General features: G+C 54.8%; 1 protein-coding gene across 1 annotated transcript; it reads left to right on the top strand.

The window, feature by feature from the left end:
- Nucleotides 1-284: 284 nt before the first annotated feature.
- LOC119100108 (tudor and KH domain-containing protein homolog) lies at nucleotides 285-24,487 on the top strand. Its single transcript, XM_037223221.1, has 13 exons — nucleotides 285-326; nucleotides 1,272-1,367; nucleotides 2,027-2,198; nucleotides 2,862-2,992; nucleotides 4,538-4,643; nucleotides 8,142-8,314; nucleotides 10,089-10,199; nucleotides 10,489-10,587; nucleotides 11,173-11,411; nucleotides 14,252-14,405; nucleotides 14,823-14,898; nucleotides 16,937-17,013; nucleotides 24,401-24,487. The coding sequence occupies exons 2-13, from the start codon at nucleotides 1,284-1,286 to the stop codon at nucleotides 24,485-24,487; spliced, it is 1,509 nt and encodes a 502-aa protein (XP_037079116.1). The 5' UTR covers nucleotides 285-326; nucleotides 1,272-1,283.

Below are 24,487 nucleotides of genomic sequence, written 5' to 3'. Positions count from 1 at the left end.
TCTGTCGCCGGTACGTTTGTCTGCACCAATCGCGGCCCAGTGTTCACCCTATGTCACGTCACGTGACCACAAAGTCATTCGGGTCGAGACGTCACGCGACGGCTGTCGCTGCACAATAGATATAAATACAAAAAAAGAAACAGGTACCTTTTTTACCTATTGAGAAAATCTGGTAGCACGCATATGTTACGAAAACAGCGTACCTGCGTCGGGATGCGCGTTTGGCATCGATGAATGCCGGGTAGAGTCGCGAACTGTGCGTTGGGTATTCGGCTTTGAAGGCAAATAATTCCGGGTGAGAGGGGGGTTATAGAACGGCCTGGAAGGTGTGCGAAGTAAAAGTTTTGTCTTGGGCATTCGATCGACGCTTTTGCGTTTGGTATTGCCGTGGCTATGGATTGTCGTTTGACATTATGTTGCCATATATCTTATAAGGATGGATGATGTTTTTAAGAGCACTTCCTTGGCACCACTTAGAATGGAATCATGCAACATCTATATACCGAGCAATAGGCCCAAGCTAATCAGACACCAATCTACAAGCCATGACTGGAGCCTGTGGGCAATGTAAATGAGGGTTGTGGAGCCTGATATGTGTGCATGGGTTGCCAATGCTGCTCTTTTTAGTTCGGAGTTATATTGAACATAATTAATGTTCCGCTTCAACATACCATTTGGTGCTGGTTAACCAGCACCATTGTTTTGTTTCATCATTCATCAAAACTCCATGATTTATCTTCCATCAGTTATCATGGTTCGCAGCTCACACACTCCACAGATACCCTGTGACTGACATGTTGTGGGTCCCAGGAGCGGGGGTTGCCGGGCGTGCACCTACCATACTAGGCAGGCTGCACTGGGTCACTTGCTGTGACTTTGTGTGAGGTACCTGGTACCAGGCCTGACTAGGGCAGCACCAAGGATGGCATGGCCTTGGGTGGTTTCAGGCAGTGGTTGTACCTCATTGTCAAGCTTCATAGCATTATTTCCTGCTAACTTTGTGATGGGAGGATACCCTAATGCCCAAATAGAATGCTCATATGAGCTCCCAGAGGTCACAAACCCCATTCACATGTGTTTTGGCCAGAACTGTACCACATATACTGCATATGTATGTTGTTACCTTGCTTGTCCCATGCTGAAAAAGGCTGGTACTGACTGACTGGAATCACTATTGATAATGTGTTGCCTCAGTGTATGCCATGGCATTGACACATGTGTATTAGATAGATGCCTAGATGTGGTGTGCTTATTTTTGGTTCTGTTCTCAGATATTGATTGCAATGGGCATCAACAGCAAAAAAGTGTTACTTGCATTGGGTCTGGGTGCCTTCACAGGCATTGCTCTTTATTTGCTGTACAAAAAGGTGAGTTCATGCATCAATGTTAAACACTCATTTGTACACTGATGGGGAAAATGAGCTCGCTTGACTGCTGGTGTCTTACAGGATAGATAGGATATTTGTGGAAGGATATTTGTGGTGTACAGTTTTTAAAAATGATTGGTATATACTGTTCTTGAATGTGATTTTGTGTATTGTTCTGATACCTTCCATTGCTGCGTTCTGTTTCTTGCTATGTTTGTTTTGTTGTGCTTTATACCACTCTCATGTGTGTTAGTAGTAACCAGGATAATTGACAGGCAATACTGTGTGTGTGTCATTGGGGCTTTATGATGCACACAGCTGCTGAAGCTATATGGCATTGCCTGCCTCTCACCCTTGCAGGAAGCATGGGCACCACAGGGAACCCAACCTGATATGCCAGTTTCCCAGATGTACAGTGGTTAACACTAGCACATTAACCACTACACTGTGGCACCCCTTGACAGGCAAGACCAAGGGAAAATGGTAATGATGACCAGGTTAAATTGATATGTGAAAGGGAGTGAGGGAAAACTGTTTGAAGTAAATGTCTCCCTTATAGCCTCCTTCCTCACAGGATGCATGTATGCACAATACATAATTGACAAAAGTGAAAAATGGGAAAGGCTTTAACATGATTGTTGTATTTCGGTTGTTTGCAGAACGAAGACGACGACGACCTGGAGAACTTCAGTGAAACGTCCACCTCACGACATACGCTTATCGAAATGAAAATACCCCGAAACGCAGTTGGTTTTGTCATTGGCCGCGAAGGATCAAACATTAAGGACATACAAGAGATGACCAATACCAGAATTAACTTCAAAAATCCTGGTACGCAGTGAACAGATTTGTATTGCTTTGGCACATGGTGTAGAAGTAGCTTCTCTGGATGATTGGTGGAGTGTTGCGGCTACTGGTGATACTCACAGCAGCGGGTGATGCTGGCGTGCAGCGAATCCCCCGATACACGTCAGAAAGTGCCGTTTTACACCAGGGCAATGCATTGTCCCCGTTTTACACCAGGGCAACGCATTGTCCCAAAGTTGCGGCAAAAATGTCTGTATCAGTTCCGAGAGACGCGGCAATAACCTGGCGCCAGCTGATTGTGGGCATCCGAACTGTGCTGCATAACATACTTCTGTAAGTTGTGCGAGGATGGGTGCCGCAGGTCACGTCGTCCTCTTCGGGTGAATTGGACCTTTCAACTTTATTTTCTTGTCACAGTGACAGCAATTCTGGATATAACACACTTTTTGATTATCTCGGCGATGCCCCGCCTCTGGAGCGGGCGGCAGATGTGTAATGTGGCGACGCCCCGCCTCTGGAGCGTGATGTGGCGGTGCCCCGCCTCTGGAACGGGTGACAGAGGTGTGATGTGGCGGCCCCCCCCCCCTTCCCCTCTGGAGCGGGCGGCAGCGGTGTGATGTGGCGGCGCCCCGCCTCTGGAGCGGTCAGCAGCGGTGTAATGTGGCGGTAACCCCCGGCTGGTTTCAGCCGGGCCGTCGGATGAGCGGATATGCGTGATCCGTGGCAAGGCTGAGTGTGCCCAGGAGGCCGAGCGTCTGATCCAGCGGGCCATCAGCGAGCAGCCCAACATCCTCACCATCACCGTCAGCGTCCCGCAGGTGAGAACGCAGGCCATCAGCGAACAGCCCAACATCCTCGCCATCACTGTCAGCGTCCCGCAGGTGAGAACGCAGGCCATCGGCGAACAGCCCAACATCCTCACCATCACCGTCAGCGTCCCGGAGGTGAGAACGCAGGCCATCAGCGAACAGCCCAGCATCCTCACCATCACCGTCAGCGTCCCGGAGGTGAGAACGCAGGCCAAATGAAGCTTAGCCGCGCGGCACAAGACCCACGCCGCTACCAGCAATGCCCGCCACACAGCAGACAAATGTCATCCGTTCTTGCAGGTGGGCTACCGTTTGGGTTTAAATGCAATGCATTTTATAAATTGTCACAGCAGGGGCTTCCTCAATATAAACAAGGCCGTTAATAATTTTGCAGCACATACCAAAACACGGTTTGCAATGGGCTCACCCGATCTGAAAAACGGCTACTGCTGTGTCCAGCCCTGTGTTCCCCCTTGCCCCCGCCGCGACCAGTGCTGCCCTGAGTTGGTCCAGTCAGACCATGATCCAGCACCGTCTGCCCATGGCCAGCGATTGTATTGTGGCCAGCGACTCAGTGTATTGCAGTCAGTGGAATCATACTGCTACCGCCAATTTCGGCAGACCTTCAGAATGGGGACTGACTTACTCACTGGCGTTTAATGTAATGCAATCGGAGCTAAGCATCAACGGCTGTAAAACAGACGGAACGAGATATTTTGCACCTACATTAGGATGCGAAGCATGACATGAATTTGCCATCAACGAAGGGTTCAAAGTTATTACCGTACCCTTCCCCTGCGAAATGGCTCACCACCCAAGTTCCAGGTGATTTGCTGCGCTAGTTCCCAGTACTGTGTCACTGGCGTGGAGACATAACGATGTGCCCTAACCGCACTTGCACCATCGCGTGTACAGGCGTGGAGACATTGTACCTGGCTATGTTGGTGCCCTTTGTGTGACTCACGGCTGACCCTGGCATGGACCTGGCAGGACAGGCACAGCTGGCGCGTGTGTTCGTCAGCTGTGCCTGTACTCCATTACCGTACGCCCCTGCCTTTAGTCGTTTCGTCGTCGTTTGCGTTGTCCTGCGGTCCGTGGCTGACGCTGGTCAGCGGTCCGTGGCTGACGCTGGTCAGCGGTTCGTGGCTGACGCTGGCCAGCGGCCCGTGGCTGACGTTGGCCGGCGGTCCGTGGCTGACGCTGGCCGGCCGTCCGTGGCTGACGTTGGCCGGCGGTCCGTGGCTGACGATGGCCGGCGGTCCGTGGCTGACGCTGGCTGGCAGTCCGTGGCTGTCGCTGGTCGGCGGTCCGTGGCTGACGCTGGCTGGCAGTCCGTGACTGTCGCTGGTCGGCGGTCCGTGGCTGACGCTGGCTGGCAGTCCGTGGCTGTCGCTGGTCGGCGGTCCGTGGCTGACGCTGGCTGACGGTCCGTGGCTGACGCTGGCTGGCAGTCCGTGCCTGTCGCCGGCCGGAGTCCGTGGCTGATGCCGGCTGGCGGTCCAGACGGACGCTGGCCGGCAGTCCGTGGCTGACGCTGGTGTCGCCGGTCCTCAGCGCGCCTGCGGTCGCATCATCGGACGGAACGGCGACACGATCCGTGAGATGTGCGCCGTGTCCGGCGCCAAGATCATCGTCGACAAGGACTTCAAGACGTCGACAGGTGACGGCTGCCCGGGGCCGGGGCGAGGTGCCGGGACGGGTCGTGTTTAGGCGGCAGCGGGCTGGGCGCCCGCTCCACTGCGCGACGCTGTGTCAGTGCCGGTGAAGACGAGGTACCACCACGTGGGACTCTGCCGAACGCGTGTTGATTGAGATGGGGTGGATGGGGCTCCGATCGTGTTTGGCAGCAGCCGGCCGAAGCAGTTTCTGCCAGCCGGTTTTTGTCCGCTGAAATCGGCTGTTAGAAACCGTTGTTGACAAAATTGGCTGAATCTCAAGTACTGAGGACGTGCAGGACGCCAGTGGAACAAAATGGAAGCGGAAAATAACAAAATCCAATGCACGCTAAGCGTTGTCAGTGTTAGTATGGTGCATTTCAACGACAGCACAATTTCTCTAGTACATAAACTCCCAATACGTCACTATTTGATTGTGTCGTCGCACTTTGCACATTGATTGAGAGTCGATTGACAGCCGGTTTATCTGGAAATCGTGCTCCCGTACCTCAGATATGAACGACTCAACAATTGTATTCTTGCGCGCCTTGTAGCCTTGCGCGCAGCATGGCTAATGGAATGGCGGAAGTTGAATGTCGTTATTATGGCGTCATTGATGCTTGGGTGACCTTGAAATAGTCTCTGGCTCTACCTCATGACCCTCCCTTCATCAGTTCACCCCACCAGTCATAATTCGGATCAGTCGGTTGGATGCATATTTTATACCACATTGAGCAACCGGATACCCCTACCATTTGGGTTGGAGATAGCGAAAAGAGCTCTGGAAGCAAACAATGATGCGTTGTCAAATGTCACGTCCATTGTGGGTGCTGAAAGTGAATAGTCAGTTGTGCCAACACAACTGTCATTCGTAAATAAGACTTCAATGACATTCGAAGTAAGGCAATATCATAGCAATTGAAGACTCGCACGGTCGCAGTAGCAACACGACCTAATGTCAGGCGTCATAGGGACAGCAAGGGCAGACCAGGCCGCTGGTGACAAAATTGTAGGCACGGGTGTTCGTAGAGTCCAGTGTCCCAATGCCATTTTGAATATTATGGGATTGTTGTCGTTGTTATTAGGGCTTTACGACGCACTCAGTTGCTGAGGCTGTATGGCGTCGCCTATATCCTCTCACCGTGGCGGGAAAGGCAGGCACCGCGGGGAATCGAACCCCGTACCTCTGGTTCCCCGGCATGGGATTATTACCCCGCCCTATCCACATGCGTGCTTGGGTGCAAATGGCAATCCATATGACCGCTTGCTGTCCAAAGCTACATGTAATAGCAGAACTATTCACGAAACATTTTAAAATCGTCAGTCGATTCTTTAGTCAACCCTAAAACCAATGCAAAATGCTTTGCAGAAAGCAGCGGATAAAAATGGTCTGGCGTGGACATGGGCCGTGAAAAACTGGACATATCACTGCTCCAAATCGACGGCTATTCTTAGCATCCGCAACTTGGTTTGATACTTGGCGCACGATAAACCATATCCAGAACATTTAGAACTTTCTGAAGCATATTTTGGTGACATCAAACTCAACGCACAAGTGAACGACTGAGCAGATGAAATATGACAGAAGAACATCTCCGTATAGTTTGTGTGTGACTCATCCACTCGTTTATTTCGGGTGACTTCTACAAATATTAAACCGCTATTGGGCAGGACAAGGCATTAGAAACGCACCCGCAAAATTTGCCAGTTTGAGTACAACACGCATGGTGAAGGTCAGGGTTCCCGTTGACAAAAGCAGTGACGTCTTTTCCGTTATTTTTGCCGCCGTATGGTTTTGAGGCTTTTAACTTGGTGACAAGCTATAAACGGAGTGCAGAAAGCAAGTCCCCATAAGGGTTCTGATGCCACGTGTCTGTCACGGCAGGACACCGCCGAATCCGGTCTGTTTCGGTCAGGCCTATCGAGTCTGCTATCACAGCCGGGCACGTGATATCTACAGCATCCTTCGCAGTCGTGACCCAGGATCAGTTCAATTTGGCGGACCTCTGAACAAATTGGAGCTATTAACCAACAAAAGGCTGAGGAGGCATGCGCATAATCACAACACAACGGTAATCGCATACCACACACATCGACCAGCGCACCACCAGGACGAAGGCTCTTTTAAAGGGAATGTTTCACATTTGGAGATATTGAAGGACCAGAAATGAAATAAGCTCACTCATAACTACTGGTACACGTTTAAGTGAAAAAGACGCCGTTTCCCTGTTTAGTAAATGCGCTCGACAATGCAATTTCTGTTGAGTAAATATGCTCCTCAATACGTCATTGCTTGATTTCGTCATCGTACCTTGCACACCATTTATTGAGAGTCAGCTGAGGGCCGCATATCGGGAAATCCTGCTCACGAAGCCAGAGATGAGCGCCTCGAAAATTAGATTTGTTTTGGCCTTGATCGCCGCACGTTTGTTGAATTGGGAAGATTTCAGTGACGTTACTGTGACGGATGGGATGCCTGGGTGACCTTGAAATAACGACCCCGAAAAAGTGCACATATTCACATGCGCGTACCTTAGAAACCGGATGGGTTCAAATCCTAAGAGGGGCAGGGCTGTGAACCGCACCGAATGATCCTAGCGGTGATTATTTCGGTTCAAAACCCCGTACAAACGTGGAGTACCCCCTTTCATTCCGGCACCATGCGCAATTTAGCGCGTGACTTTCAGTAGAACACCTCGGCTGAGGAGAAATTCAAATGACAATTGACGTCACAAGTTTGAGCCGGCCTAAATGTCAACCCTGATACTGATGCAGTACGTCAGAAGGTGATAGACATAATTTTTTGCTGCTGCAATTACTCAATGAACATCACCAGCATCCACCTAAAATGAAGCCTGCGCTGGGGGCCAAATGCATTGCTTAATGCGATCATATGACCTCAGAAGTACGCGAGGCGTCGACGCGGTCGTGATGGTCGTGAACATGCCTGTAGACAAGACTGAGGCTAAATTCAGTTTTTATTGCTAAGACGTAACCCATCAAGTCTACAAACTGCACACAGCTTTGTGGGCAGCGTCATTGTCGAAAGGTTTCCTGGCTCATAAGCGCACTTGGTTTTTCACAGGTGGAGCATCTCAGATAACGTAATTTTCGGGTTACGCACAACATTTTGCAGTAAAATGGCACCGTGTTCCTGTCCGATCGAAATAGCAGCACATATTATCAGTGCCGCATACGACTATTTCGTCCACTTGTTAGCTTTGCCCAGAATGTCAGTTTCGAGAGCTTCTCCAACCGTCACCATTGTACGCATTGTTGTCACTGAGACATTGCGTCCATAATGGGGTCTGTCCAAGCTGTATGGATCACATAAATCTCCTTTTTAAAAACATAATCAAAGGACAAAGCCTTTCCGTCCTCACCGTGTCCACTGATTATTGCTCTTTCACTAGGTCCATCACTGACAGCTTACATGGTTCCAGTTCCTGGTCTTTTGCTGTCCGAGTCTAACCGTGACTAAAAGTACGTGTTTCAATCACCAGATGGCATGCGAGCGGTCACCATCAAAGGCACCGAGGACCAGCTGGCCACTGCCAAACAAATGCTGCAGGAGAAGGTGGAGGAGGAGGAAGCTATGCGCCGCAGGATTGACCTATCCGCCTCCAATCGTGCGCCGCGGCACAAGAATAAGCTCACGGACGCCACCAAAGGGCAGGTGGGACTCCAGCAATGCCGTTAGTAGGTAGGTGCCGGCCCACTCCGGCCAGGGATTTTCCACCTGCAGTCACGCGTCCTTTTTTCTTACTTCTCGCCGTATACGGCCTCCTGGCGACGCCCGTTTGTCAGGGGCAAGCTACATGCATCAGCTACGAGTAAGCCCCTGGTGGAAGCTCCGTCCGAGCGCCGAGCACGTACCCCGTATAGCGCTCCTCGTGCGGGCTAAATGTCGGTGGATGGACCCCCATGCGCATGCAGTTTTCCCCACCATTGTCCGCTTTTCTTCATCCCATGGTTATGAAATGGTTATTACTGTCTGAGTGTTCTGATTCAAACCAAATCAATCCAAACCAAACCAACTGCGATGTCGTCCTTTCTTCTGTATTCACCGATTCCTGGCGTGGGGGGGGGGGGGGGGGAGGGCAGGGCCTCCGCCCGAGTTCCCGCACAATCCCGAACAGGGCTTTATGTGCGTGGTAAGGCCCGTTATCGGACGTCTCCTACGATTACCGTAGTGTTGTCTCACCACTTACCTCCCCCCCCCCTCCCTCCCTCATCCCTAAGCCCTGATATTGCCAGTGGTGGCCGGAGAGGCTCTGATCCCAACTGAGCCTAAAACAACTGCCATACATCTGCTCTCCATCCTCACTCGTCGCTTCATCCTGAATCTTCGCCACGGGGCGTGTCTTCGGGGCCAGCCGCGACCGTAAGCCCCGATCAGGGTCAGGTGCCTCCCTGGCCTAGCCGCGGCCATAAGCCCCGATCAGGGTCAGGCGCCTTCCTGGCCTAGCCGCGACCATGAGCCCCGATCAGGGTCAGGCGCCTTCCTGGCCTAGCCGCGGCCGTAAACCCTCGTCAGGGTCAGGTGCCTCCCTTGCCAGCCGCGACCGTAAGCCCGATCAGGGTCAGGTGCCTCCCTGGCTTAGCCGCGACCGTAAGTCCTGATCAGGGTCAAGTGCCTCCCTGACCTAGCCGCGGTCTTAAGCCCTGATCAGGGTCAGGTGCCTTCCTGGCCTAGTCGCGGCCGTAAGCCCTGATCAGGGTCAGGTGCCTTCCTGGCCTAGCCGCGACCGTAAGCCCTGATCAGGGTCAGGTGCCTCCCTGACCTAGCCGCGGCCTTAAGCCCTGATCAGGGTCAGGTGCCTCCCTGACCTAGCCGCGGCCTTAATCCGTGATCAGGGTCAGGTGCCGCCCTAGCCCAGCCCAGTCCCATTGGCCACACAAACCCCGAAGAGGCGCCCGGGCTCGGGTAAGACTCGTTAGCTGGTCTGTTACGGTGGCCTCGCTATTGCTGCACCACTCACCTCTCTATTCCATAGCTCTGGGATGGTCAATGGTGGCTGAAAAGGATCCAGTTCCAACCAAACCAACCCAAACCAACTGCGATGACGTCGTGCCTGCAGCCTGGCGTGGCCGGTGTTTCCGTTGCCGACCCTGTCCACATTTGGATGCGTGATGTGGCCTCTGACGTGTCCGTTCGCCACGCCAAAGGCCGAGTCTTGACAGGCTTATGAAACTCCGAATTCAGAGTGCATACATCCGCTCTAGACCTTTCTAACAAACACCATGTTTCGGAAATGGACTGACACGATGGACGGCGTGACTCAGACGGGACATCTCATGGTCAGAGTCCGTACAGCGGCGCGCCCGATCTGGCGGGCGTGGCCGCGCTGGTCTGGCTTCCGTTAGCCGTCGCTGGCCGGGGCTGGCGCGCCTCAGGAGCGGCTCCGGAGCGGGTCGCCTCCCCTGACGTCGCCTGACGGCGCCGACAGGATGGCGCCGAGCCGGTGCCCACGCGCGAGAGTCTGGTGGCCACCGGGTCCGATGGCTACCTCGAGGTGTACGTGTCGGCTGTCGACACCCCCGGCCACTTCTGGGTGCAGGTGAGCAGCGCCGGCCCGTCCGCACCCCTCCCCGCCCTCCCCTCTGCCCGTCAGCTAACCTGACACGTCACGACATATGCAGTCGCGGGCACTAGTCAGCTGGTACGTTCAAGTCATTGTTTTGATGCTTGGATGAATGCAAAGGCACCCATGACTTCCACGTGTCTGGCAAGTGTTGCAAAACGGTCAGCACGGCCGGTCTGTTGACAGCTTGCTCACTAGCCTGCACGTTGCACGCTGTCCCGTTTCACCACCTATGTTTTTGACACAACGGCCTCGTGCCGACCAGGTGAAGTCGCCACGCGCGATCGAGCTCGACAAGCTGGTGGAGCGGATGACGGCGCTCTACTCAGAGGAGAGTAACCGGGAGATGTACAAGCTGAAGAAGGTACGCTCAGCTCGGGCGCGACGGCATGCCGGCAGTCGTGCGGGCGGGTGAACGTGCCGGCAAGGGTCGGTTTCGCAGTGCTGTGAATCCCAGTATCAGTCCGGCCATGTTTGTATCCAGGTCTCTGTGACCAGCAGCCAGATCGGCGCCGGGGCGTGTAAATTAGTTTAAAATACTCACGAGCAGTATTATCCATAACGTTTTATAGAATGCGCGTGCTATAACTTACCTTGTACATCGCGAGTTGTGGAAGTCGTTTTGTATGAGAGGGGTTATATGTGGCATAGTTGTGTTATAAAGAGCTCACTGCGTTTTGCGTTGATATTTGGTTGGGTCAGTGGTGACATCATGATCTTTGCCTCGGCAGTTGTGAGTAGGGTCTTCGTTGGTGTCGTTGGGGACGATCTCTACCCGGGAAAGTGTCTGTGGAAGCCGTCATCGACCCCTGTACCCTGGCCACTGCCCGGAGCGTCCGCTGCCCTGACTCTGGCGGTTGGCTGCGGGGTCTTCACTCCCGACCCGCAGGAGGGCCTCAGTCGTCCAGGTTCTTCGAGATCCTCAGTCCCGACCCGCGTACCCCGGCAGGTGTCGGTAGGGGATGTGATCGCGGCGCCGTTCCCGTACGACAAGTCGTGGTACCGGGCCGAGGTGGCCGAGGTGGCTGAAAGTGAGGCCGACCCCGCCGACGCCGCCCTCACCGTCTACTACGTCGACTTCGGCGACACGGACACGGTGAAGCGACGCGACGCTGCCGAGCTGCGAACCGACTTTCTCGGCCTCAGCCACCAGGCCGTCGAGTGCTTCCTCGCCGGCGTGAAGCCCTCGTGAGTCGGTCGGTGGGAGCCGTCTGCTGGCAGTGGTGAACACGGTGCTGCTGCTTAAGCTGTCGGGTGTCGGGTGTGATGGATGGAAGCTATTTGGCAGCCGTTCTTGTATGTTTGTTCCTTAGTTTTTTGCTCCTTTTTGTTTTCCAGCGGAGGGCACATTCGCACGTTTATTCCTCTATTGAGCTTTCCTTCCATGTCTTTGTTTCCGTGTGCTTGACATAGTTGTGCTCGTTACATGAGAGCCCCTTAGGTAGAATCGTGTTATGAATATTGCACTGGGCATTTGCGAGGCCAAAGGACTTCTGCAGGTCAGAGGACTTGCCAGTTTTTTTTTCTGTCCGGCTTCGTTTACGCAGCATCCGCCAGCTTTATTGACAAAGTCAACCCACGCAGCCCTCGCGAACCGATACATATGTACCGCATCAGCTGGTGAAGAGCCGGCCACCGAAAGTGACTAACACAGGATCATAGATGCCTCGGCTCGGTGGTTGGGGCCGGTGCGGCGTCATCGTCTGGTGCGGGGACCGTCGCCGGCGTGCGGCCGAGGCTGTCTGTGTTGAGGGTGGATGCCGAGTCTGACGGTCCCGTGCGGCCGAGGCTGTCTGTGTTGAGGGTGGATGCCGAGTCTGACGGTCCCGTGCGGCCGAGGCTGTCTGTGTTGATGGTGGATGCCGAGTCTGACGGTCCCGTGCGGCCGAGGCTGTGTGTGTTGAGGGTGGATGCCGAGTCTGACGGTCCCGTGCGGCCGAGGCGGTCTGTGTTGAGAGTGGATGCCGAGTCTGGCGGTCCCGTGCGGCCGAGGCTGTCTGTGTTGAGAGTGGATGCCGAGTCTGACGGTCCCGTGCGGCCGAGGCTGTCTGTGTTGAGGGTGGATGCCGAGTCTGACGGTCCCGTGCGGTCGAGGCTGTCTGTGTTGAGGGTGGATGCCGAGTCTGACGGTCCCGTGCCGTCGAGGCTGTCTGTGTTGAGGGTGGATGCCGAGTCTGACGGTCCCGTGCGGCCGAGGCTGTCTGTGTTGATGGTGGATGCCGAGTCTGACGGTCCCGTGCGGCCGAGGCTGTCTGTGTTGATGGTGGATGCCGAGTCTGACGGTCCCGTGCGGCCGAGGCTGTCTGTGTTGATGGTGGATGCCGAGTCTGACGGTCCCGTGCGGCCGAGGCTGTGTGTGTTGAGGGTGGATGCCGAGTCTGACGGTCCCGTGCGGCCGAGGCGGTCTGTGTTGATGGTGGATGCCGAGTCTGACGGTCCCTTGCGGCCGAGGCTGTCTGTGTTGAGGGTGGATGCCGAGTCTGACGGTCCCGTGCGGCCGAGGCTGTGTGTGTTGAGAGTGGATGCCGAGTCTGATGGTCCCGTGCGGCCGAGGCTGTCTGTGTTGAGGGTGGATGCCGAGTCTGACGGTCCCGTGCGGCCGAGGCTGTCTGTGTTGATGGTGGATGCCGAGCCTGACGGTCCCGTGCGGCCGAGGCTGTCTGTGTTGAGGGTGGATGCCGAGTCTGATGGTCCCGTGCGGCCGAGGCTGTGTGCGTTGAGAGTGGATGCCGAGTCTGACGGTCCCGTGTGGCCGAGGCTGTCTGTGTTGAGAGTGGATGCCGAGTCTGACGGTCCCGTGCGGCCGAGGCTGTCTGTGTTGAGGGTGGATGCCGAGTCTGACGGTCCCGTGCGGCCGAGGCTGTCTGTGTTGATGGTGGATGCCGAGTCTGACGGTCCCGTGCGGCCGAGGCTGTCTGTGTTGAGGGTGGATGCCGAGTCTGACGGTCCCGTGCGGCCGAGGCTGTGTGTGTTGAGAGTGGATGCCGAGTCTGGCGGTCCCGTGCGGCCAAGGCTGTCTGCGTTGAGGGTGGATGCCGAGTCTGACGGTCCCGTGCGGCCGAGGCTGTCTGTGTTGAGGGTGGATGCCGAGTCTGATGGTCCCGTGCGGCCGAGGCTGTGTGTGTTGAGAGTGGATGCCGAGTCTGGCGGTCCCGTGCGGCCGAGGCTGTCTGTGTTGATGCTGGATGCCGAGTCTGACGGTCCCGTGCGGCCGAGGCTGTCTGTGTTGAGGGTGGATGCCGAGTCTGACGGTCCCGTGCGGCCGAGGCTGTCTGTGTTGAGGGTGGATGCCGAGTCTGACGGTCCCGTGCGGCCGAGGCTGTCTGTGTTGAGAGTGGATGCCGAGTCTGACGGTCCCGTGCGGCCGAGGCTGTCTGTGTTGAGAGTGGATGCCGAGTCTGACGGTCCCGTGCGGCCGAGGCTGTCTGTGTTGATGGTGGATGCCGAGTCTGATGGTCCCGTGCGGTCGAGGCTGTCTGTGTTGAGGGTGGATGCCGAGTCTGACGGTCCCGTGCGGCCGAGGCGGTCTGTGTTGAGAGTGGATGCCGAGTCTGACGGTCCCGTGCGGCCGAGGCTGTCTGTGTTGAGGGTGGATGCCGAGTCTGACGGTCCCGTGCGGCCGAGGCTGTCTGTGTTGAGGGTGGATGCCGAGTCTGACGGTCCCGTGCGGCCGAGGCTGTCTGTGCTGAGAGTGGATGCTGAGTCTGACGGTCCCGTGTGGCCGTCTTTGTCCGGCGTCCGGTCCGGGCCGGTGTCCAACGCCCCATGCCACGCCTTCGTTTCTGTGCTAGGACTGACCCTGGAGCCAGACTTGCTCGTGGGTACGTATGACCTTCCCTGACAAAAACGAGGACACCGCGTTGGTGCTGTTGGGTATAGCAGCACCAATGAATACCAATAGGCATGCCTTTGGACGCCCGTGATGCTGCCTGGAAAGTGTCGTGGCCGCGCACTGATTGGCGCTGGGTGTAGGCCCGTGTTGAGATGCGTTCCGCCGTGCCTGATTGCCGTGTCGGTTGACCCTGCAGGGACTGCGCTTGGACAGACGCGGCCGGCGACTGTTTCGAGGAGCTGTCGTACGCGGCCCAGTGGAAGTCGATCATGGCCAAGGTGCTGCGGTACCAGCAGGCCGGCAGCCACAAGGTGCCTGTGGTGGAGCTTGTCGACACCAACTCGCCAATGGTACGGGCTCTTGGTTCTTTCTGTCGCGCGCTCTCCCCGGTGTCAGTTTGGTCATTCGACGGTGCTTGACACCTTGGAGCTTCTGTCTTAGCTCTGAAAAGGCATGGTCACAGGACGGAGAAGGGCAGCCTTACAAGACAGTGCAATGGGCCAGCTGTGCATCGGCGTGTGGTCTCGCACTGTGTTCCCGATCCGAACCGAGGTGGTCTTGTGTGGTGTTCCGGGTGGCGCGGAGAATGCCGTTCCAGCTTAGGTCCCCTCAGCAGCAGCGCAGCCCAGCTGGCGGGGTAACACCCCTTGGCGTTGTCCGGACTGACCGCCTGGCCGTACCGCCATGGTCGACCGGGACCTCTGCCCCCGGCACTGCTGGCCGCCGCGGCTGGCGCAGACTGCTCAGACCCTGACCTGGTGCCCCAGGACGTGGACATCGCCAAGGAGCTGGTGAAGCGGGGCCACGCCGTCTGGCAGGCGGCGGGCGCGGCCGGCGGCGCGCGCTCCCCCCGCGAGGCCAGCCCGGCCTGCAGCTGAGCCGGCCGCCGCGCGCCGGCCGACGCTGCAGCGCCGCCGGCCGTGCTGTGTTCGCGAGGCTGTGGCGGAGGGCGTTAGTACCTGAGAGCGGCGGCCGTCCCGCCGCTCAGTAGTGCCAGGCCGGCGCTTTTCGCCGGACGCTGGATGGTGGTGTCGGGGAGCAGCAGGAGCCGCGGACGCCGGGCGCCACCGGCCGACGCTCGCCTTAGGGGACGCCGACCCGGACGTGACCCGGTGGCGGCCGCCCGACGGTTCAGGCTGCTGCCGGGCACGGGCGTCCCGGCAGGCGGCTGCGGCAGTGGGCGCGTGGTGATGGTTACCTAGGTGGAGCCTGTGTGATGAGCTGTGATTTGGGGCCGCCAGCCAGTGGCCGTTCTTCCCCTAGTTTCCGCCGCAACGGTTGGGCCTTGTTTCCCGCGGTGAGGGTGTTTGCGGCATTCATGTGGATGGCGATATAATGTGATTACTCTAACCTGGATGGCTGACTGCCGCGGTGACCGCGTGCACCTAAGATCCCCTGGCTTGTCTTGGTGACGACAGAGCTGTTCTGTTGATGTGGAGCTTTGGTTGCTGCAGGATAGTCATCTTTGTTTTAGCTCTTTTGACCCAAATCGGTCAGTTCTCTTCCTCCAACGGATGTCGGCGGGGCTCGTCACCGGCAGCTGTGGGCTGCCCGGCGCCATACGCGCGCGCCGGCGCCCGTCACAGAGAGCGGCGACTCCTGCCTGAAGCGCCAGCCACGGGGCTCGGTCGCACTCGGGCGGCCGTCAGACGTTTGCACAACGATGATGTTCAATTCAGATCCAATGATGGGTGACGGGTGTCATAAAATTATGTGATTCCGGATCCCGAAGTCAGATTTTGCGATCCCGACACGTGCCTGATGGTCATTACCACACCCAACACGAGCGATGAGCTCTGCGGCGGGGTCGAGCTGGCGTCGGTGCGAGGCTGTTGTGTGGTGTGGTCGAGCTGGCGTCGGTGCGAGGCTGTTTTGTGATGTGGTCGAGCTGGCGTCGGTGCGAGGCTGTTGTGTGGTGTGGTCGAGCTGGCGTCGGTGCGAGGCTGTTTTGTGGTGTGGTCGAGCTGGCGTCAATGCGAGGCTGTTGTGATGGCGTGGTCGAGCTGGCGTCGGTGCGAGGCTATTGTGTAGCGTGGTCGAGCTGGCGTCGGTGCGAGGCTGTTGTGTAGCGTGGTCGAGCTGGCGTCGGTGCGAGGCTGTTGTGTAGCGTGGTTGAGCTGGCGTCGGTGCGAGACTGTTGTGATGGCGTGGTCGAGCTGGCGTCGGTGCGAGTCTGTTGTGTAGCATGGTCGAGCTGGCGTCGGTGCGAGACTGTTGTGATGGCGTGGGGCATGCAGCGTGGCCCGGCAGACTCAGAGCCTCGATCGCCACGTGTGTTCGTCTTTTCAGTCACCTGCCGAAGTCACTGCTGTGGGCTCAGTGAGAAGCACATACCTCGAACCAGTGGCACCGTCGCCGCTGTAGCCGTCACCTCGCGAGCTGTGCGACCTGTAGCATGTGCATAATACCAGTCTATCCCAGAGCCAGTCCTTTTGTGTCGTGTGATGCCGCTTCTCACGGCATTGTTTTTCTCGTTTGTTTCTCGCGTGCTACCCGCTGTAAATACCGCCGGGATGTCGGCAGCAGTAAACGCCATGCAACATTTTTTTTTTAAGCACAATGGGAGGCCGCGCGCTCCCGAGCCCCTCCGGGCTGAGGACGGCGCCGGGCTGGAAGTGGGCAGCTGGCGCACGCTACCGCACAGTGGAGGAGCGGGCGATGCGGCGCGCGGCCTGCACCTCCACGCTGCATGATCGGGGTTATGGTGCCACTGCCCCCCCCCCCCCCCCGCAACGGTGCGGAAGTGGATGGATTCTTTGGCGGGCGCTCTTGCACTCACAAGTGTCAAGAAGTCCGCTTCTCCGAGCTCGCTTGTTTGCAATGGATGTGTGACCTTTTCTGGCCCGTCCGGCGCTAGCCTGGTCCGTTGATGGCGTGTCAGGGGGCTCGTTCGGCTGGGGGCACCATCCAGATGTGCCAACGTTGTGCAGCTTCTCGCCACACGGTCGCGGGCTGCAGGTAGGTCTCTTAAGTCCCCTGTGGCTGCTTTTTCAGTTCAGATGTGCCCTTTTTATTGGTTTTCGTACATGGCTTGCTTTGGCTATCCGCTAAGGTAAAAACCGATTAGACTTCGGCTCGGGAATGTGGTGATGACACTACGGTAACCACCGTCCCGGGAATGCGATGATGACGCCACAGTAACCATCGGCCCGGGAATGGGTGATGACACCACGGTTGCCATCGTCCCGGGAATGGGGTGATGGCACCACGGTAACCATCGGCCCGGAAATGGGGTGATGACACCACGGTAACCATCGGCCCGGGAATGCGGTAATGACACCACGGTAACCACCGCATGGACGGAAAAACGGGTGTCGCCCCCGTGGTATGCTCTAAACTAGGTTCGGAATGGTACGCGCTCTAGTCCTGACACTGTTCGTGGGCGCCAATAGAACTGGTAACATTTTGGAGTCAGTCATGTCAGGTCAATGACCTAGTTAGGTCATGGCTTGGTCATGTCGGACCAAACCATGGTTACATATGGTATTCGCTACTAAGTTATATTGTGTAACTCGCGCAGTCCTTCTCGTAAAAGGAAGTGTTCCATCTGCATAGAGTTTTGAACTCAACCAGCCATTCTTAAAATCATTCTCTGCTTTTCGCAGCCTGCTCTTCTTAAGGCCTACACCCTTCTAGTTTTTTTAGTTACGTGCCCGCGAAGATGTGCAAACTATTTCGGCAATAGTATTTCAAGGCCATCCATCATCCATGACGCCCTAATCACGTCATTCAATTTCTGACATTTTGTTGAACCATGCGGCAGACAAAGCCAAGAAAAAGCGATGGTCGAGTCGTTCATATTTGACATTCGTGAGTACAATTTCTATATATAACGGCAGTCAACTGGCTCTCAGTATTAATGTCGCGCAAGGTACGATGACGCGATCAAACAATTTCGTATCGATGGGCATATTTACTAAGCAAAGATATTGTGGTGCTTAGAGCAGCGTTTTCCACTTAACGTGTACCGATAGTTGTAAAAGAGCTTACTTTATCACATCTGATGCTTACATCAATATCTTCAAATGTAGAACATTCCCTGAAACTTTTCTGCTCAACGTTGTAGCTACCTAATCACCACCTGGTGATCTGATGTCATCATAGGTCACTGTTTATTAAGTTACCCAAGTTTATCCTTGCTTCTGGCGTTTAGTAACATGCTATCAAGTGGTGTTGTGTGCCGATTTATTCAAAGTGAATAATTGCCCTTGACATGCATCTCCGTTAGTTTTATTTTTTACTACAAAATGAATAAGCCAACGGGAAAAACTCTGACTGCAGGAATGTAGGAAGAACTACATCAAGCCATAAAGATTAACAGAGAATAGTGAGGTGCCGTACAATACCAATATAATAGATGTGCGATAAACAAATGTAGATCGATAGAATTCATGTAGTCCATTTTACGTAACTTTTAATGCCTTTCGCGCATATTTGCACGTGAAAATGTTATCTTGATCATTTGGCTCAGCAGACTGCCTTCTTTTGCATCCCGACTCTTCATTTTGTCCGATTGCCCCCCGTAATCCCACTGCTTCTTCGCCAGCCAGGGTGTTCGCCCGCTGCCCCATTCCCACCCCCCCCCCCCCCTCCACATTTAAAAAACGGATGCATCTACAACGCTTCACAAGAATGGTTTTGCGTTCCGAGCGCTTGCTGAGCGGAACTTGTGCGCCTTGAACCCATCACTCCAGGTAGGCCTGTTATTCGATATCCGACGCTCGATGGTTTTACTTCCGGGCCTCTTGCGAGACAGAACTGTGGAGAGAAGCACCGCATGGTCGCCGCGGGCCGGTTCGATCTCCTGCCAATTCCCAAGTGACCCTATGACGCCAGTCGGATGAAACAATGCGCTCGCACCGGAACTCATCTCCTACGCCGCTGGATTACGACCCGTGCGTCTTTCTCTTGGACAGCGGAGAACACGGGCACTGGGTACACGCTATTGCCCACGCTGCACTACTGCTGTTGCTCCCAGATTACGCTTGCGGACGCGGATTACAAGCATACGGCGTTGCAGAGCCCCATACAGATTTGGACAGTCTGGCATGCATACACCAAACGTCAATTTACTCAATCCAGGCAAGACCCATCCCCCACAACACATTTTCAGCATCGTTCCTTACCGTTTAGTTGAGAATTCGAAGACAAAGTCGGTTTTGCTGTTGATATACAATCTCTCGTCTACGACGCAGACCATCGGCTGGAGGTTGCAAGCGGCCGATGTAAAGATCCGCCATCCTCTCATCCTAGTAAGCTTTTGCAGAGCGGGGGATGCCCCAGCACTCCCTCGCACAGCATTCCTTCTCGGCGTCATGGACAAAACGTCATATCGTGATTCTATCGGGGGCTGCAAATAGATTATGTAACTTGTCGTAGCGATATGGCTGTTATGCGGTTAATTCGGGTGTCAGCGCGCGTCGCAACTTTTGTCTAATTTCACACATGTCCGTTTATATTTTTGAACAGTTCTGTGCCAGGACGCGGGGACCGGGGGCAGTGGAACAGCTCGCCCCCCCCCCCCCCTCCTACCTTTAATGCTGGGGGAGCGACGCCCCCAACTTGGAGGGCCTGTGGAGTGCTGATCTGGTATGATAAGAGCCGATTCTGAACTGTAAAGGAATCATGTGTAAGCATGTTAAAGTCCATTTCGACCTGTCGAGGGCTCATTCTGCATATTTAGGATGCATTCTGACCGAACGAGGGCACTTCTGAGTCTGTAGAGGGTCAATTGTGACCTGAAGAAGGCCCATTATTGACTGTGGAGGGCCCACTCCGGCCTGTAGGGGCCCATTCTGACCTGTAGACGCTTATTTTTGACTCGAGTGCCCATTCTGGTCTGTAAAGGACCTATTCTGACCTGTGCAAGGCCCATTACTGACTATAGAGGGTCTATTTTGGCATGCACAGCGGCCCTCTAGAGGGTCCGTTCCTAACTATAGAGTGCCCATACTGGCCTATCTAGGAGCAATTATTGGCTGTGGAGGGTCCATTTTGGCCTCCAGAGGGCCTGTTATGACATGTAGAGGGACTCACTCAGGCCTGTAGAGGACTGATTCTGACATGGAGAGGGCGTATCATCAACTATGGAGGGCCCATGCTGGCCTGTAGAGGGGCTTATTCAGGCCTGCACACAGTCGATTCTGGCCTGTAAAAAGCTCATCCTATGCCCATTCTGACCTAAAGAGGGCCCATTTTGACCCGTAGTGGGCCCATTCTAACTTATAGAGGCCCATCGTTGGGTCCCCTGCGGAGGGCCTGTTTTGTTCTACAGAAGACCCACTCTGATCCTATGGAACACGTCTTGACCCGTAGAGGACCCCTTGTTTACTAAAAGGGTCCATTCCGGCTTGTAGAGGGCCCACTATCTCATCTTAGGGGCCATTTTGGCATTTAGGAGTTCGCCACCCCCCCCCCCCCCCGAAGATAGGCATTATTCTCGCGCCCCCGGTTTCGTGCTTCGCTATGTGTTCTTCCTACAGCTACACACAGGTAATCTTTGGCGATTCCGTTTCTAAAATATTCACGAGTGTTTTTTTTTTTTTGTTCACACCAGCTGTGGCGAATACAGAACAGTCGATCGCGAGAGCGATGCCGCCATAGGTCATGCAGATATCACGAAACAACTTCTCTGGTAACCAAGTGGACCAATGCATAACATAACTATGGCGCACATCGGTTCTGAGTGATAAAGGGAAAGGAATGCAAACGCGATTAGTAGGCTGTTTTTGTCATTAAGATTTTAGGAGGTTCGAGAATGCGTTTTATGGGACCCTCTGGCTACACCAAACAACACCGAATTGCTATCAAACAATTTGGTTCCAAACGCACTGAAACAACGAAAGGATTCATGGGTAAATAGTATGTAAATTAAAAGTAAAATCATATATAACCTAATCTCACCTCGACCTCAGCTCGATATATAACACAATCAAAAATTTGTTCAGAATTTCAGAAGATACGAAATTACGTTTCATCGACATATTTGCCTTCAATTTTGCCCCGAGATGCGGGAAAGTAGCCGCCCGGTCGCTGTCAGAGCTGGGTCTACAAGGTGTGCCGTCATTGCGAGAGGAAGACAACCGGCCAGTCAGCTTCCATGCGTGGGCTTCCAGCTACTCTCTGGTTTCATTATTGATGTGAGGCGTTGCATCATCTTGCCGGATCCGTGGATCATCTTTTTACTCCTTTTCCTTCCTGGAGCAGCATGGATATTATTCCACGCCACAATGTATCGGAAAACGTTGACCGTGCGCCAGATGTACGCCATAATTGTGTTTACACCGAGTCATTAATACCGCATGACACAGTCATTATTGGCATACACGTTACGCGCATTTACGACTTTTTTGTACCATCGACTGATCCCATGGTTTTAAAAACTATAAAATGAATCCGGTGTTTGCAAACGTTGACAGAATTTCTCTGATCAAGGAAGGAACCACTTATATCAAAACTGTGGTCTGCTCTGTGCTGGGGAGCCCGTCATTTCCCCGGTCGTAAATCGTGATAGCTGCACGGCTTGTGTTAAATGTTCACATTTTGAGGGCCGATAAAGTCTCGCTTTTAGCCCGAAACACGCTAAACGGCTGTATTTACTGCCCCCTGGTGAATGACCGCGACCATCGCTGGAGACGATGGGGTCTGGACGAACCCCTGGGCAGATGGGGGACTAAGTTGTGTTTTGACCATGTCAGATAGGACCGAAACAGCCCTGGACACCAGTAACCTTCAAGGCATGGTTACATCACTGATATGTTCATGGTTACGCCCGTGCAAGGCTATGTCAGAGTCTTGGCATGCCGGCTATGTGTGCTGGAGTGATAACCGGTGGCCCGTCTGAAGTTTGCCGCCGATCTCCGTCGTCTGGCTTGTGCCCGCACCCGGATACGTGGCCCGCTCCTAGCAGCGACCACGCCGCCGGCGAGTCAAAGACGACAGCCGAAGATGGAGCACGGTTCGCCAGCGTGTCGCCACTTTGCACCCGAGCTGGTAGGCACGGCCTGTGGCAGCCGCCCCGGTCGCACCGCATTTCAGTGTGGTTTTGCCGCTTAAACGCACATTTCTCCAGCCGGCGTTTGGTGATCTGGGCTGGGTTTACGCCGGCCGGGTGCGGCCGCGTGGTTTGGACGCGTCTGGCCAGCTCCGGCTCCTGCTGGCTTCCGTAATCCGGAACCCCGCCGTTCTGAGTACCATTTATGAGGCCCCATTTGGGCTTGCATGCAGCCTGGCAACGTTCGTGGAATTGGAGCACGCATGAGATCACCGGTGAGGAAGCAGCCCTCAATCGCCTGTTCCCGTGTACGTAGCCTTTGTTCAGCAGTTTTTAGCGGTTTCGCCGTCCTGCATTACGTAATAGTTCCAGGTAAACGTTTCGGTCGTGGGATCAAGATGACTGCACACATTCCGCGCAGCCCAAATGCCGCCGCGCCTTGTTAAGCTCTCCTCGTTATTTGTGACCGTCTACTTTGGCGCGGCTCTGTTCTCTAGTAACGGAGAAAGTTCGTACTAGGAAGCCACGATGAGCCATCATCAGGAGTGCGGTTACGTCACAGGTTCGTGTTTTGGGAGGCGGCTGCGGCGCAGGAGAGTGGCCGCGATTGCCGCCGCCGCGGTCCGCGCGCAAGTTGCTGGACTCTGTATGCCTAGTCACTGGGTGCGGCTCCCAGAGAGTGCGTCTTGTCCGACTGTCGTCGAATGGCCAGCTAGTAACTGGCCAAAGACGGCTTGGCGCCGAGTGACCGTGTTGTAGCACTGTCTGCCTGTGCATATTTTCGCGGTCCTTTGTGGCAAAAAAGAACAGTGGCAAAATTACCGCAGTGCATTGGCTCAGCCTGCCTTTTGTGGTGATTTCGGGCACACGCAACAACATATGCTTATTTTGTGATCTTAGACCACCACACCGTCCACGCAAGGCAATCGGAAACAATTAAAGCAACAACGCACCATACATGGCCTTCTCCCCACGTACCATCGCCTCATCCTCGAACCGTGGCGCTCGGTAATCACGCGCGTATGTAACCGTTCAGCTCACGTGTCGAATCGAGAGGCGTCGGTGCCTCAGCGACTGAAACATCTGACGCAATCACCCAGAATAGCATTACCGATAACAGGAGAGCATTTAGAATAGCATTAAAGGCGTCGCCCAAAGAAACATTAGCAAATCCCAGTTGTTACTTGTGTACTTACGTTTCGTCATTGCACGCCATCCATCGACCAGTGTGCACCATTGACCATTACACAAAATATGAAATCAGCGCGGTGGTGTGAAAAGATGAAGCCGCAATTGGCACAACCATACTTTTGAAAAACTTAACTTTCAGATGATATTTCCGAAGAGTGCGTATATTTCGCCCGTGCAGTTTTTGGGATGCCCTCTGAATGGATTAATCGTTGCAGCAACAGGAACATGGATTCCACCGTTACGAACGTCCAGACCAGTCCTCAACAGCAATCTGAAGAGGATATAGGTGAAACATGCGGTCTGCACTACCTTCAAAAGGCACCAATTTATATCACGGGGCGTTAAAAGGTACTTCTTCCGGTGTGTGGTCGTTTTTGTCATCCGCATGGCCTTTAACATCGCTATTAAACCTCAACACAAATTCCAGCAAAGTTTCTCTTTGTTTTCAGTTTAGAGAGCACTAAGCCATTGTAAAATAAACTGCGCCTGCGCCTTCTTCCATGCAGTCGTTGAATGCATATATCTTGCAGTTTGTTCACTTCTAGATAGTTGCGTATAGAACTTCATTTATCGTCGACCTCTGGCTTGTTTCATATAAATCAGATACACATAAACATACACACGTACACATAAGCGAACAAAACCGAATCCCACGGATTCAGAGAAGTCAGAGCCTTTTCAACAGCAGGGCCCTTCGCCAGCCCTGGTGCCCTCCTCTCCCTGACCAAGACTCTGGCCATGTCCCTGCCGGGCATGGCTTGCCGATCGATCTGACCAGCTAATTTTTATCACCAACCAAATAGCCGCTGGAACTTCTTAATAGCCCGTCAGTGAACCCACCTCGTCACCGGCTCCCAACACAACTTAAATCCAACCCATCAACTTATCTCGGGATCAGTACCGGTTCACGCCGGCGAGCCCAATCCACAAACAAGTCTGGGCTTGGCAGCCAATGCAGCGCATCTGCGAGTTTAGCCAGCCTGTTCAGCGCTGAGCTGGCACCTGGCCAGCCGAACCGGCCGGAGCCGCCTCCTGATCGGCTCGCCCGCCGTCGGTGCACAGAGCTGGCCGGCCGGAGCCGCCTCCTGATCGGCTCGCTCGCCGTCAGTGCACAGAGCTGGCCGGTCAGAGCCGCCTCATGACCGGCTCGCCCGCCGTCAGTGCACAGAGCTGGCCGGTCAGAGCCGCCTCATGATCGGCTCGCCCGCCGTCGGTGCACAGAGCTGGCCGGTCAGAGCCGCCTCCTGA

Source organism: Pollicipes pollicipes, unplaced genomic scaffold, assembly GCF_011947565.3.
Source record: "Pollicipes pollicipes isolate AB1234 unplaced genomic scaffold, Ppol_2.1 Scaffold_4881;HRSCAF=5763_pilon_pilon_pilon, whole genome shotgun sequence".
Lineage (NCBI taxonomy): Eukaryota > Metazoa > Arthropoda > Thecostraca > Pollicipedomorpha > Pollicipedidae > Pollicipes > Pollicipes pollicipes.
The sequence above is the reverse complement of the archived record's forward strand: the minus strand, read 5'-3'. Positions and strand labels throughout refer to the sequence as shown.

What these genes read in the sequence shown, in the direction of transcription:
- LOC119100108 (XM_037223221.1), top strand. Translation starts at nt 1,284, where the DNA reads ATGGGCATCAACAGCAAAAAAGTGTTACTTGCATTGGGTCTGGGTGCC. An exon ending in CGGACGCCACCAAAGGGCAG is followed by an intron (nt 8,315 to 10,088) that starts GTGGGACTCCAG and finishes CGGCGCCGACAG; the next exon opens with GATGGCGCCGAGCCGGTGCC. An exon ending in GGGCGCGGCCGGCGGCGCGC is followed by an intron (nt 14,899 to 16,936) that starts GCTCCCCCCGCG and finishes ATGGCGTGTCAG; the next exon opens with GGGGCTCGTTCGGCTGGGGG.